The sequence below is a fragment of the Zonotrichia leucophrys genome, chromosome Z (assembly GCF_028769735.1).
Source record: "Zonotrichia leucophrys gambelii isolate GWCS_2022_RI chromosome Z, RI_Zleu_2.0, whole genome shotgun sequence".
Taxonomy (NCBI): domain Eukaryota; kingdom Metazoa; phylum Chordata; class Aves; order Passeriformes; family Passerellidae; genus Zonotrichia; species Zonotrichia leucophrys.
Genome location: NC_088200.1, coordinates 17909393 through 17923961, shown reverse-complemented (window position 1 = coordinate 17923961; position 14569 = coordinate 17909393). Strand labels below are relative to the sequence as shown.

General features: G+C 39.5%; 1 protein-coding gene across 2 annotated transcripts in view; it reads right to left on the bottom strand.

Annotated features, from left to right (window-relative positions):
- ST8SIA4 (ST8 alpha-N-acetyl-neuraminide alpha-2,8-sialyltransferase 4) overlaps positions 1 to 14312 on the bottom strand; it is a 56163-nt gene extending 41851 nt beyond the window's left edge. Inside the window, exons 1-3 of one of the 2 annotated variants that reach the window (XM_064736394.1) lie at positions 13851 to 14312; positions 9252 to 9383; positions 90 to 347 (exon numbers count right to left, since the gene is read on the bottom strand). In XM_064736394.1, the coding sequence (XP_064592464.1) occupies positions 90 to 347; positions 9252 to 9383; positions 13851 to 13963 (503 nt within the window). In that variant the 5' untranslated portion in view covers positions 13964 to 14312. Of the gene's footprint in view, positions 1 to 89; positions 348 to 7053; positions 7158 to 9251; positions 9384 to 13850 lie in introns of those variants that run through there. The other variant, XM_064736395.1, reaches the window with a different exon arrangement.
- Between the last annotated feature and the right edge of the window lie 257 nt (positions 14313 to 14569).

Here is a 14569-nt window from a genome sequence, read left to right as displayed (position 1 = left end):
GTAATATGTATGTCAGATTAAAACATTTCTCCCAGATTTTCTGCAAGAAACATAGTACCCTGCATCTTCAACAGCAGATAAAAACTTACCTTATTACAAAGTCATGGCCGTCAATCTCTTTTCCACAACCACTCTTCAGAAGGACGCCAGAATTCCCAACAACTGCACAGGTTTTAAATCGGCGATTTTTCATTGGGGAAACTTCAGGGAGAAGGCTGTGCAAATCCTGAGAAATATTTAGAGTGCGATGTCTATCCAGTACATAATGAATTACATCTCCAGGCTTGAAGCTGCTTTTGACCACTGAGACATCTCTTTCGGCATCCAAGAACTGGAGAATATTCTTCCTGCATTGACAGAAAAATGTAGAGACAAAACCCAACACTCCCTGCTCAAATGGAATTTTATCTAGCAGCAGTATAGACTGCACAAACCATACATCATAAAGCAGAGGGCAAACAGTGTCAGTCCTGCCAGGGTAATTTCCCATGCTCTAGGATTGAGTTAGAGCAAAGCTTTTAGGATGGAGTTAACACTGTGGTTACAATGTAACACACAAATACTACAGAACGAGTGCTTAATGCCTTCTACGCACAAAGACAAAAGAGATGAAGGAAAGATAACTGAAAATTTGAAGGCATACTGTGTTTGACTATCTTCACAATTCACAAAATTTTGGAATTAAGACATTTTTAAAAAGAACTGTGGCAGTTTGTTTTCATAAAAACAAATTTAAAATCACACCTTGACTCCTCTCTGAGAAGGGGTTTAACATGCAAGGGATTTAGAAAACAAGTTCTATACCTCGTAACTCAGTGGGAGAGATTGTCTAATAAACTCTGTCCAAAGCTTCGATTCTGTCCCCAATAGAACGGTAGAAATAAGGGTCTAAAAATTGGCACATGTTCAAAACATAGATTCAAAATAGATACATAATGACTGCAAAGTTATGACTAATGTATGCAATGACTGACGCTTAACTGGCAGAGTAGGGCAGTCTTCAGTACGCCCTTGACATAAAAAGCTGAAAAAATTCCTAGGCCAGAGATGGAGGAGCTACTGATGGCTCAGGATTGCAAGTCAGCTGTCTTAGGTTGCAAATGCAAGATGTGGCCAGAGATGTGTTTTCAATTGCTATCTGTTAAAACCAGGTGGGATGATTTTCTTTATCTCTTCAACAACCAATCCTCCCTCTGGGGATATATCTTCTGTTAATGGGCCATTGAGTCTCACAGCATGACTGATAAAATTACATCATCCCACTGTGAGATGCTCCATCCAGGGGGAGGAGCCAAGCATTCCTACCTGGATATAATCTGCCATTTAGAACACCACAGGCAGCTTTTTCCCACTAGAATCCAAGAAGATCAGCCTTTTCCTGCTAGATTCCCAGAAAAAGACCAGACCCATCTACAACACCACTGTACCTTCAGAGAAAACCTACACCCTTTCTACAGAGTCATTGTTTCAACAGAAATACATCTGTCACTTTGGGAGGACTGCAGCCACCATTTAATCAGACTGCTACCACCACCCTGACCCACAGGGTGTCAAGTTGTATTCTGACTCTGTCAGTGCTATTTTTTATTACTGCATCTTTATTTTTACTTTTCCTAATAAAGAACTGTTATTCCTATTCCCATATCTTTGCCTAAGAGCTCCTTAATTTCAAAATTATAATAATTCAGAGGGAGGGGGTTTACATTTTGCATTTCAAGAGAAGCTCCTGCCTTCCTTAACAGACACCTGTCTTTTCAAACTAAGACATGAGTGAAGCTTTACAAGCTTGTGTCCACCTGTGAAGCAGGTATGTTTGTGAAGAAAAATCACATCTGAACCAAGTACAACCCTCTTATGGAAAAGACAAGGAGTGCTGAAACAGTCAGGGTGTTTAGTACATATTTTCTACTAGAAACCTCTGCATCTACGAAGATAAGAAGAAAAACAAAAACTTAGTATTTTTCACTGTTGTCAGTAGGTAAGGTGGAATTTAAAAAAAAAATTGATATTTTGTTAACTAAAAGAATGTTTTTTACATATTAAGCTTCTAAAGAAAAACTTCCATAGAGCACAACCAATCAGGAAAAGATGACTAGAAATGTTATGCTAGCAGTTGTAACACTTAGTCACAGCCATAAAGGTGAAACAATCCCCCACAAATTAAAAGAGATGAACAATAGAAACACCCATACTCACTAGCCAGCTCTTGTGTTGCTGCCTCAAGAAAGAAGAGTATGTCTGAATCTTGCATGGATTCAGATCTTAAAAGCCATAGGAAAAGTGAAACATAATATAAAGTGTTTTTAAGTAATTCCTCTCATTTCCTAAACTTGGCCAAAAAAAAAAAAAAGGAAAGAATATCTGGAATATGTTGGGCTGTTACAGCTGTCACACATGAAGCAAGCAGCCTCACAGTAAAGGCAACATGCTGAGGCATATGAGGGACTCAGAAAAGCAGGATAAACAATCTTAAAATCCTTAGTTTAGCCTTTGCTAAGGCCAGGCAAGGTATTTCTGTAAAAAGGAAGATGAAGACTCCAATTTGGCCTTTAAATTGAATGGACTTTAAATCTCCTTGGTTTTGACAGCTTAACTTTGTGGGCGCTCTGCAACAGATAGATCAACTGATACAAAACAAAAAAGAAAAGGAAAGAAAGAATTGCCTAATCTAGAAGTATTAAAAATTACTGCAATTATTCATCACATAGGAAGAGGTCTACTACCGCTGGAGCTGTAAAAGATAATATGATTCCATCAAAACCTACAAACATCATCGGCCAAGCTATCAAGAAACTCATTTTACATCAACTTTGATGTGAGAAGGGATAACCACTGATGAATGTCAAAACCTCAAAAAATTAACTGCAATTCACAGGAACTAGATTTCCAACTACAAAAAGTCACATGATCACCAGAAGATTTGCTTTAGTTCCTGTTATCTATAAAAAATTGGCCTTAAACTGCCCATGCTAGCAAAAAAATAACAACATTTGCGCATGAATGCAGTATCTTCTGTATTATTTTTAAAAGAGGAAGGCACTGAAGTTACGCAAACAGTGTCAAAAAAGTAAAAGCACATTGGCTTCCATTATTCATTTGGGTGCTTACATTCAAAACTCATTTATCTATATGCTTATAAAAGTCCTCCAAAGATTTTCATGTAGACCTGAATTAGAATCAGATAATCAACCACTCATTTAACACAGCCAAAATTTCCAAAATGTCTACAGAATTTATTTTTCAATAAAATGCTGAGATAGTCAGAAATGTCTAATCTTAGTATCTTCTCACATATTCAAAAATATTTTCTTATCTGAGGCTGTCATTATGTTAACATTAAATCATGTTAACATTAAAATATTTTTTATTGATTCATCTGACTGTATCCATGTATCTTCTGATACTGACAGTAATATGATAAATAATGCAGAGTCCATGCTATTATTTTAAGTTCCTCTGTGCTACTGACTCACTGATACCATGGTAATAACAGTACTTCCGATTTTCACAAGTAAGCACTAATCTACCTCAAACTGCATACTAAACTCAAAAGTAAGCTCAACTGTAAGGGAAAAAAGAGCAGTGTTTTTAGCAAACCTTGAAGAAACAATGTTCTGCAGCCTTAAGCTAAACTGTGTAAACAGTTTCATTTAAGGTGGTTTTCAAGTTTTTTTATGACAAATAAAACTGTGTCAGGGTGTGACCTGAGCCATTTTGTGGTCAGGTGAGACTGATGTGACTCACCCCTAATTACAGTAAAGCAGCTGCTTGGAACATGTTTACACGACTCAAAAAACCACAGTGTCATAATCTGTGACTGACCTACGGTTTTTCTTTGATAAGCAGAAAGAGATCTCCATAACATTTAAGTACCAACAGAAACTCCGGGTTCTCTGATGAGTTCATGCAACAGTAATATCTCTGAACTGCTTTCCATATGTTAAGACTATGTACTGCTCTGGGGCAGCACGATGGCATTTTTCTCATTTCACACATTTTTCTAGTTTCATTTTGTATTGTTGTCTTTGTACCACAAAACTATTATACAATCTCAAACTGTTCTTCACCTGCCACAGAACTGTGTGAATGAACAAAAGAAAATAGACCACTAGACAATTTGAAGATTACAAAACCATGTATATTTTTAGACATTCTTAAGAAAATGGAAATATGACTGTCAATGATTTTTCTGGGGAAAGTCACTTTTGTAAAGGAAGGCAGTGCCATAATTCATTGCGCCTGGACTTGAGTAGACCCCCCCAGGTGTGAGGAGAAGCCTCTAGAGTGCATCCTAAGTGCCCAGGAAGTTTCACCAGCAATCACATTATGGAACAGAGATGGACTTGATCCTCTCTGTGCCCACTGAAGATATGCCTTTGCCTACATGTCCCCAAGCCCATGTTTATCTAATATGTTCCTAATAATCCCGTGTGGTGGGGACTTGACAACCTCCCCAGGCACCTCTGTCAGTGCTTCCCTGGCCTTACTGGAAGCATAGTATTCCTCAGATCTTTTCCACAGAAGCTGAGGCTGCTCTTGTTCCTTATGTCTTGCTTAGGCCTACACCTTATTCTTAGCAATATCCTTCATTTACCTGGGAATAAAAAACCACTCAACTTTTTTTTAAAAACTTTTATGCTGTAGATTTCTACTCCCTCCTCTTGATTTCCTGCAGACTGTCTCTGACAGGCCTTCATGAACAACCCCACTTTTCAATCTATCAAATCCTAACTCTGCTTTGCACTCCACAGCTGGAAAGTAGAAGGTGGCGCTCAGCCTTTAGAATCACCAGGGATTGCAACCTAGATAAAACATGATTTTTTTGCCAGGTAAATTATTTTAATTAAAAACAACATGAAAGAACAAACTCTGTGGTCACAGCTTACTCTTACATGACTAGAGTTCCAGCTCCTGCTGGTTTCTTGAGGAAGCAGTGAGGACCACAGCACCTGTGCTAGGTTTTACTTGAGTCTGAAAGGGTTTCAAGAAAAGCTCTTCAAGAAAAGCAGTCTTTAGAATCATAGGATAGTTTGTGTTGGAAGAGGACTTGAAAGATCATCTAGTTCAACCACTAATTTGGATTTGTTAAAAACATACCTAGCTGCAAATAACCCTGGAAGGGCTTTAAAGAATTCCCAGCTGATGGATGTCACACAAACAGAAACACTTTAATTCAAGAGAGTGGGCATGCAAAAGGAAGGTTGTCCATACACCAGCTTTTGAAGCAGATAAGCAAGGTAGAGTAAGATAGATTGGCAAGCAAAAATCTCCTGAGGATTAATATGACTAAACCAGACCAGAGAACCCTGGATTCTATGTCTTTGACACAAAAACAATCAGAAAGAAACAGTGCAAATGGCTTCGGAACATTGCTCCAAAAGCTTCAGAGCAATTGTAGTGCTCCATTGCTGAGTTGTATTTACTACATAGCAATTGTAGTGCTCCTTTGCTGGCTCTGTATTTACTGCTAGCACTTCAGGGACTTATCAGAGCTGTTTCACACTAACTTGTAAGACAAAAATTGATAATAATTGGAACCTTTTGAAGGAGGAAGATGCTTTTTTTTTTTTTAGATGCTGCTGACATCATACAAATTGTCACACTTTTTGGACAGGAAATAGTCTCTGTTACATTGTAGAGATAAATACATTGCCAATGTAGTAATTCAAAAATTTGCCTTCCTGCAATTCATAACCTTATTTTGCTCCTTTCAGCATAAACTACCATATTTACTTAAAAGTAAGTAGAAAAAAGTCGCAGACAGGAAATTGTAGTTCATTTCACACAGGTCACAGATGTGCTGTCATCAGTCCTGTGTGGAAGGCCTTTTCAAACAGGTTTGTACCATTGCAGACACATTCCTACTTTCTGAAACTATAGCCTTCATTACAAATGAAGTCTCCTTATTTCTATAAGCATGAGGAAAACTTTCACATTGCTACAGAGAGTAGAAAGGACATAAGACATAAAACCTTAGCAGATGTTGGACTCCTCTTCATGACTGAAATAACACAGAAAGAAAAGGGAGCCAAGAAAGCAGTCTTCTTCCCTTTCATCCCTTTGTCACAGGAATGATCAATTCTTCTTCAAAGAAGTTGCCAGCAATGAGAAAGCAACATCAGTTGCAAAAACCAGTCTCCTACTAAATCAATCACTGTAAAGGCAGAACATTTCACACAGCCCCAAGTAAATAGTAATACTAATCAGTAATACCCATAATTTTCACCTCAATCACAGAAAGTCTAGCACTTTCTTCTTAAGCCTGCTTAGTATCTCCAAAAGGCTGGTGCCTTCCCAAGAAGGCTGCTACACTCCACAGACTGCCTTTTCTGGCTGTAAAGTTCCAGAGCACCAGAAACCCACTGAAAGCTTTCCATCCTTCCATGGGGTCCTGATGAAGAAGATTTACCACTCATTGACTCCTATCTGAGCTTGGCTTTGCCAAGAATTCCTAAGGCCTTTGAGGCTGACAGACACATCACTAACTTGAGCAAAAATAAAATGGTGAGAGACGATGACCACTAAGTCAAGAAAGCAATAGCAAAGTACAATATTCTAGATACCAATCAACATGATTTGACACATCACTGACCAATTGTCCTTGAACAAAGCAAAAAAATACTTTCTACATTTGAAAATTGCTAATGTGGGTGGCAAGCTGAAGTAAGACACAAAAACATCTGTCATTCGTGGATGATTCTAAGTTTTATGAAATATCTTTATGATGCACACTAATGGCTTCACAAATTATGTCTCCACTACTTAGAACTGATAACATTTTATACATTACTCAATAGGCACTAACTTGCTTTTTATTTATCTCTTACTGTTACTTCCTATGATCACACCACAAGACCACCAACCACTCTTCATGTTAACAGCTGCAATTATACACAATGAATCATCTTCATAGTCTACACAGTGCATGCAACATATTATGGAGGGCTAAGCAGTTAGTTAAACCACAAGAATACTGTACGACTTTGCTAGACACTTTTAAAGTTAGTCCTCAAAGGTGTGTAAGTGTAAAACTACAGCTAAAATGCTTCTTACTGTAACATGGAAGAAAGGTGCATAGCAAACCACCTGAAAAAGTGAGAGAATGTACATAATTTAGTCAACATCAGACTGAAATACATCACAAGGGGTTGCATGCAACTTCCTCAGTGAAAAGCATGCCTGATATCCCTCTCTCACTACTGAGAACCATAACTGAATGTGCTATACATGTCAGCAAAGAGGATTGCTGGAAAGATTATGCCTGGTGGGTAGCACTGACTCCTTTCATAGAGTTCATGTCAACTTTTGACCCTAAGTCACATTAATCTAAAATAATTTTCTGGTTCACACCTACCTTCTATGTCTGCCCCAGAGTTCATTAAGGTAGCCATTTCCTCTGAAAACAAGACTGGCAATGTGGACTTCTAAATAATCTCGGCTTTATGCCCTCTATGGTACACTCTTACAATGGAAGAATTACAGTGGAACCTCTACTTCTAGTACTTAAGCCAGTGTACAAGATACACTGCTTTCTTCACTATACTAATGAGACAAAAAAGACCCCCTTCTCTGCACGGTATTTTAAAACCCCACATATAAAAGTGGCTCTTAAGTACACAGTAGTGATTTATTAAATAAGAGAGATTTCCCTCTCTGGAAACAATTAAGAAAAAAATAGAGATTTTGATTTGATTAAGGAGATTTTGATTTGATTAAGAAAAAAATGAGATTTTGAATCTCATTAATCTAGTAGATTGAAATTACTACACATGAAATGATATACATGTATTAACAGGATGAAAACATACTAAAGCATTCTCCACTGTTTTACTTCATTGTCTGAATAACATATTTTGCATTTGGAACAGGTGGAAAATTGGCAGAACCCAAGCTTAATTTTCTCCCTTGATTTTAACCAAAAGGTTATTGTAATACTTTTTCTTGCTTATTGTTTGGCTTGAGCAGTAAAGCGTATCGGTTTTAAATGGTTCTGAAATATGATACTCAAATTTTCAGTAAAATGACTGAGAATAATTGTCTCTACTTATCGTCAATCATTTCCAAATCAGCGTACTTCACGAGTAGAAAAAACTGTTTTTTCCCAACTTTTGGACCCATAACTTATGATACATACATTTCTGAGCTACCTTTATCTTCTGCATGTTTTAGAATTAGACATAAAATAGCAGTCATTTAAAAAATTCTTATATTTCTCATTCAGAGAAGCCATGCTTTTATACATGAAAACAATGCATGATTTAGGGGTTTCTAAACTGTCCTTTAATTTAAAAAAAATTAAAAATAAAAAAAAAATAAAAGTAGAAAGGGAAATAGAAACTACATTTTAATTGGAACACATTACTATTTAAAATCTTAATATTCAGAAATCAGGTCTAATCTACTATGCAATTGTTGTTAAAAATAGTTACTTTCCCTCATTTTTCATAGCATGTGGCACTCCTAGAACTCCTCAATGCCAATCCATGATCATGTGTTTCTCTCATGGGCCATCTTCCTGATGAAGATGGGGAAGATACAACATGACACACACAGAGGCATCTTGCTACTCTCTGAGGCCCCAAGGTGCAGAGATCCACTGTAAAGACACATCAGAACTATCAAACAGTTCAACTCTGCTACTGGGCTGCCCCCTCAGCATAAGCCTAAGGCTCTTTTTGGCCTCATATCAATAAAGGAAACGGCTTAAGACACAGCTATTGTCAGTGTCTGACCCTGTGATGTGGACCAGCCACAGCCACAAGTGGACTCACAACACTTGATGGCCCAGCTACTGACTCCAGACAGCACCCCAGCTGTTTGCCTAAGCTCCCTCTGTAGTCAAGGGAGAAAAGCTGGTATGCTTAAGATACTTTCACCTGTTCTATATCAAACATTTAGCATAAGAGAAAATCATGTCCTAAAAGCACCAGTTTCTCACCACTGACTGTGGAAGAGTTCTAGACAACCAGCTTAAATATGGACATGAATAATAGAGATTGATTACACAGGTCTTACAGTCACAGCCAGGCGAAAACATTTTATTAATTCTTATGAAGGATGACTTTACTTTGAAGCCTAATGTCATACAGTTGCATTTAACACTGAAACCTAAATAGATACACTTTAAAAACATCCACTTGCAAATGTAAATCAAATTACTGTTTTATAGAGCAAGGGAATCATAAAGCAACATAAATTAAAATAATCATAGGCAAGGTGAAATGAATTGCTTTTTTATTTAGGAAACTCACCTTATTTCCATTACCAAAGAAGAATTGATTTTCCAACCTTCTGCAGCATGTTGGAAAATTGAGGAGCCACCCTTTTGAATTATCTTATCAGAGCTATTGATGATTGATCTACTCACACTCAGTACACCATCCCTGCAATGCAATAGAGAAAGCACACAATTACATCAAGGATAACTCCAGCTTAAGTAATTTACATCCCAAGCCCCAGCAATATATCCTTTTATTCACAAAAAAATAAGCAACTATCTCTTAGCTTTCTAAAGAAAATAAACTGTAACAGAAAAAAATCTATGACACAGTTTCTGTAATAGCTGAATACGCAAATTAGGAGCTTAAATTTGTTTATACTTGTAATGGAATAGCCATAACAAGAACTACAATAAACTCCAAATTGTGAATCTGGACAAAACTTCATTATGATTGTAAGGCAGATTCTGCACTTCTAGGTTCCAAATTTCTAGTACTAAACTAAGAATCAAGTATTACATTTCAAGCCTTTGCCCAGCTCATAATCTGCAATACTGGTTTAACAGATATTTTTGGCCTTCTGCTTAAAAACGCTAAAGATTTTTAAGTATGGAATTCTGGAGCTTAAGGACATACAAAATACAAAATTTTCCTAACATTTCATGAAACTTTTGCTTGCACACATCCAAAACATTCCAATTGTCTTATCCTGTCCATCAGTCATATGATTGTAATTTTTTGGCAAGGTAACCTTAAAAGAAATAAGTACAGTAAGCTTTGAGTGATGACCACTGAACACCTGGTGAGCTAGCACAAGCTGCAGTGATATTAGCCAAAAGGATAACATAAATGAGGCAAAGAAGCCAAACACTACAAGCACAACTTAAGGTGTTACAACTAAAACTCATTTTTATCTCCACATCTTTCCATTATCATCTATAGTGTATCATCCACAGTCTTTTAGATGCCAGAGCAATGTTCAGTTGAGTTTAAACATGGCCGTTCACCACAAATATATCAAAGTTGTTGGAGGCAAAAGTCCACCACAAAAAAATGTCTTGTAACTCAGGTGCTCACAGGACACAAAAAAATGTCTTGTAACTCAGGTGTGCACAGGACAATGATACATAGAAATCTGTTTTTCTGTTAAATAAGCATGCTCTGAAATACTGCCAATAACAATAACTTGGAAACAGAATATCTGACCCAGTCCCTTCAATGAACAAAACGGTAAAGATGTGAGCCTGAAAGCTTTCCAGAATTGCTGATACTTGTTTTTCTGCGGCTGTAAGCTTTGATAACAATGGTATCAGAGCCCTTAGTAAGAAACACAGCAACATTACTGGCTGTATATAAAGCAATAATACGTAGTAAAATACACAACAGACTAAACACAAGCAATAGAAAATTAATTAAGGATAACAGGACACTAATTAAGCTAAATTAACAAAACTGGTAATATGCAGCAATTTCTGAAAATGTGCTGTCATTGCAAAAGCCCCATTAACTAACAAACTATTACCATACTCCTCACCAAAACCATCCTGCATTACTTGCAGCTCCCTTTCTCCCTCACCCTCATGCCAACACCCTGCAGCCCAGACATCACACTGGTGCAGAGGTAAGGCTGCCATCTACCAAAAACCTACAACTTTAGGTTCATGACCTGTATGCAAATTACCCAAATCCTGCGAACTTGAATGCATGGGAAGATGCTGCAGAAGTCCCTAAATCCAATAGCCAGTATCCAACCAATACCTTTTGCTATATTAACATTTTTTATTCTCTAAAACTTTTCCAAAATCGTTGTAATAATATTAATTACATATATATTCCTGCATATATTTTCTACATGCATTGAGTGCATGCATCTAAAGGCAAATGACCAAATTACATCCAGGTAAAGCTCTCAGTCTAAGAACACTTCAGAGATGTCTCTAGTTTATTCTAGATTAAATATTATTTAGTACACACTTGAACAGTGAAACAAGTGACAAAACTTAGTAACAAAATGCACTGCCAACACTTAAACCATAGCATCGATACATGGCTGATTTCCATAGTCACAATTTACAACTGCAGTGAATTACACAGATTGTACACTGAAAAAATGTTAAATTATGTTCTTATGAAAGAAGATCCTAAGCACTTTGTGTTAAAGTTATTACTATGAATACAGTTGGGCTCATTTAGATGATCCTCTCCCTTTTATTAGATTAATTTTCACTTAAAGCAATATTAAATAAACTAATACATAAAAATCCAAACTTTCTCCAGGTAATTCTTTATTGTGTAAATAAACGAAAGTAATGTGGATTATTTTGTATCTTCTAGAATCATTGCAAATCCTCTCTGATATAATTGAAAGAACTGCCACACTGTGGCAGCAACTTACAACTGACAGTGTCAGCCTTCACTTTGGATTACCTTGTGTTGGTGACCAATCAGACCTATATAACAAGACTCTCTTCTCATGAAGATAGTTCATCAAATAAAGTAACTGACTTCAAGTGTATTCCATTTCAGTAGAAGATGACACTGTCTAAGCAACACTACTCTGCGCATAACATGCATGTTTCATTACTTGCTTAACCTTGAAAGGGACATTACTGTCTATGTGAAGTAGGGTGCACTTCACAGTAATTGTCCTAGCACACTTCTCTATGAAAGTGCACAGCTGGTTTAGAAGTTCTCATGTAACTTGGAATTGTATATAGCCAGTCCATTTTGAGTTGTCTGCTGCCACTAATAACCATAAAATAGGCCACCTTGTACATCCATAACTTCTGAAAGTAAAATAACCCATGGAAAACTGACTTTGCTTGCTCACATGACCAGTCAAAAATAACCCAACATCCCAAACCCCTAATTCAGGAGAAAGTGTAACATCAATAGAGGCAGCAGTGATGAGCAATACATTTTTAGGCTATTTTTTTTGCTTCATACAGTAATGAATGGGACAACAGGCTGTGAAGAGAAAAAATATTTCCATAGTGAAAGTGAGTAGTACCATACAGCACAAGAAGTCTCCCTGATAAAGAAATAGATATCACAATGACTAGTCAGAAGTGTATTATAGCTGTATTTTAAAGTGTTTGTTAGGAACATGTGTATTTATAACTAAACACGCTTGTTTCCTTCCATTTAATATTAAAACAACAGTTCATTTAAGTAAGGTTTTAAGTTGTGTCAAACTATGTGCAGTGAGCCGAAAGCAGTTTTTTCATTGCGAACTTATATAAAGTGATTTCTGAACAATTTCATCAGTTCCTTCTAGTCTGAGAGGAAGAAGCACATACTAAGAAACACGGGTATCAATGGCAATTCTACCTCACACATTCATTTTCACATCTGTTTTCACATAGCTGTAACCCCAAATTTTAAACTTCTGTTCATCTCCTAAGAATACAGATAGGTTTGTGGTAGAAACCGGGTTACACTCAGGCTGAACAGGAGGAAGAGATACCAGAAAGCTGTAAAAATCTTGAATAAAAAAGGAAGCAAATATTGCACACATAGGTGCGGACAGTCCCTGCCCTCAGCATGTGCCGGGGCGACAGCTGCCCAGCCCAGCTGCCTGTGTCCTCCTCCCTCACCAGACTGCCTGAGAAAGAGGGATGTCCTTCGTCTTTAACTCCGGGGGTCAAGTAGGTTGTAATTGCCTCAGCTTCCCCCAGGCCTGTACGGGTACTTACAACCCCCTTATGCCTCCTCCTTAAATTAAGGCAAGGGCTTACACAAGAGGACAAAAATCTACTGTGAAAGAATTCGACCCACAGTCGACATGCACTAACAAACAGAAAGTATGAGTTCCTACTTAGCTTTTATCGATTACATTAAAAGACCAATAAATTCATGCATTGCTCAGAGAAACCAAAATCTTATACATCACCATGGAAAAACCAACTTGGCTGAAAACCTAGCATCTCCACAGAACAGCTGCAAGATGGGAGAAAAATGAGGAATGCAGGATGAATTCACATACATAAAGAGAAAGCTGATGTGCAAAGATAAAAATGGCAAGGAACTCTTCGCGCTTCATTTTGAGTCAACCACAGGCAGCAAAGGGAAAGAGTATGTAACTAATGGTCTCAGCGAGGGACCAGACTTTCCAGTGGAGGAAGCTCGAGAGCTAAGAGAGCTACACTTTTCTCAGAGCAAGAATCCTTAAGAAAAAGCCACGTTAAGCAAAGCTTCCAGGCAAACACCAAAGCCGGAAGCAGACCTGCATCCCACCACGCCTGGCTGCGAAAGGCAAGAAACCGAGGCACAACGAGCTCCACCGACCGCCGCCGCCACCTCGGGCCGTCCCGGGGCAGCCGCGGATCGGTGAAACTTCCCAGGAGTTCCCCGTTACGGCGCTGGGACGCAACTTCCGAAGCAGGGCAGCTCCTGTCCTTTCCCGTGCACTCGCACCCACCCTCGGCCGCCGAGGCTCGGCAGCTAGCCCCACTCCCCACTCGTCCCGCAGCGGCATCCGGGCCCTCCGGCAGCGCCCGTCAGCGAGAGCGCCGAGCTGCGCAGGTATCGCAAGCTGCGGGTCACAGCCTGAGTAGCTCCGGAGCACCTGACAATCCACACGGCTCAGCCACCCTCTCGGATCGCCCTCCCGTCACGGCGCCCCGCAGTTACCCGGCGAGAGCTGCCTCCTGGCGCTCCTCGGTCCGTGTTATTTCCTTCGTCTTATAGAAGATGAGGAGGAGACTTATGGTGCACACAGTCCACCTCTTCCTGACAGAACGCATGTCTTCTGCGAAACGTGGCCCCCTCCCCCTTTTCCTTTGTTTATCAGGGGTGTGCAGGAAACAGCTGCACACGCGGCACGAATTGTTAAAAACACGGCGATGTATTTTTTGGTTATTTTTTTCCGAAATAATTACAGGAGATAAAATAAAACCAGGCAGAAGCAGAGGCTGGAGGTTCTTTGGCGTTTAGTTTGTCTCTCTTTCGCCCTGCCAGGCAGCTGGGCTTGCAAGCTCGCCTCGGCCGGGGAGACGAGTCCCTGGGCGCTGGAAGAACAAGCCCGAGCCGACGACCGCTCCGCGGCTCCCCGGCCCACCCAGATCCGCTGCAGCGCCCCTCGGCCGAAGGCGCGGCCGGTGCCGCCCTCGCCGGGGCGGGGGTGGGGGCGGGCGAAGCGTGGCCAATGCGGACAGAGCGGGTGGGGCCTTGGAGCGTGGAGGAGAGCTGAGGACGCGGGCGGCGCCAGAGTGGGCGAGAGGAGGTGGGAGTGCTCTGTGGGCGGCTCCACCGGGTTTGAGGCAGGCTTGCGCTCCTCGCCTGGGTCATGTCCATTGTGTCTGTGTTGCCAGCTAGGTGTCTGAAAGTGAGAGCGAAGGACTGCCCATTGC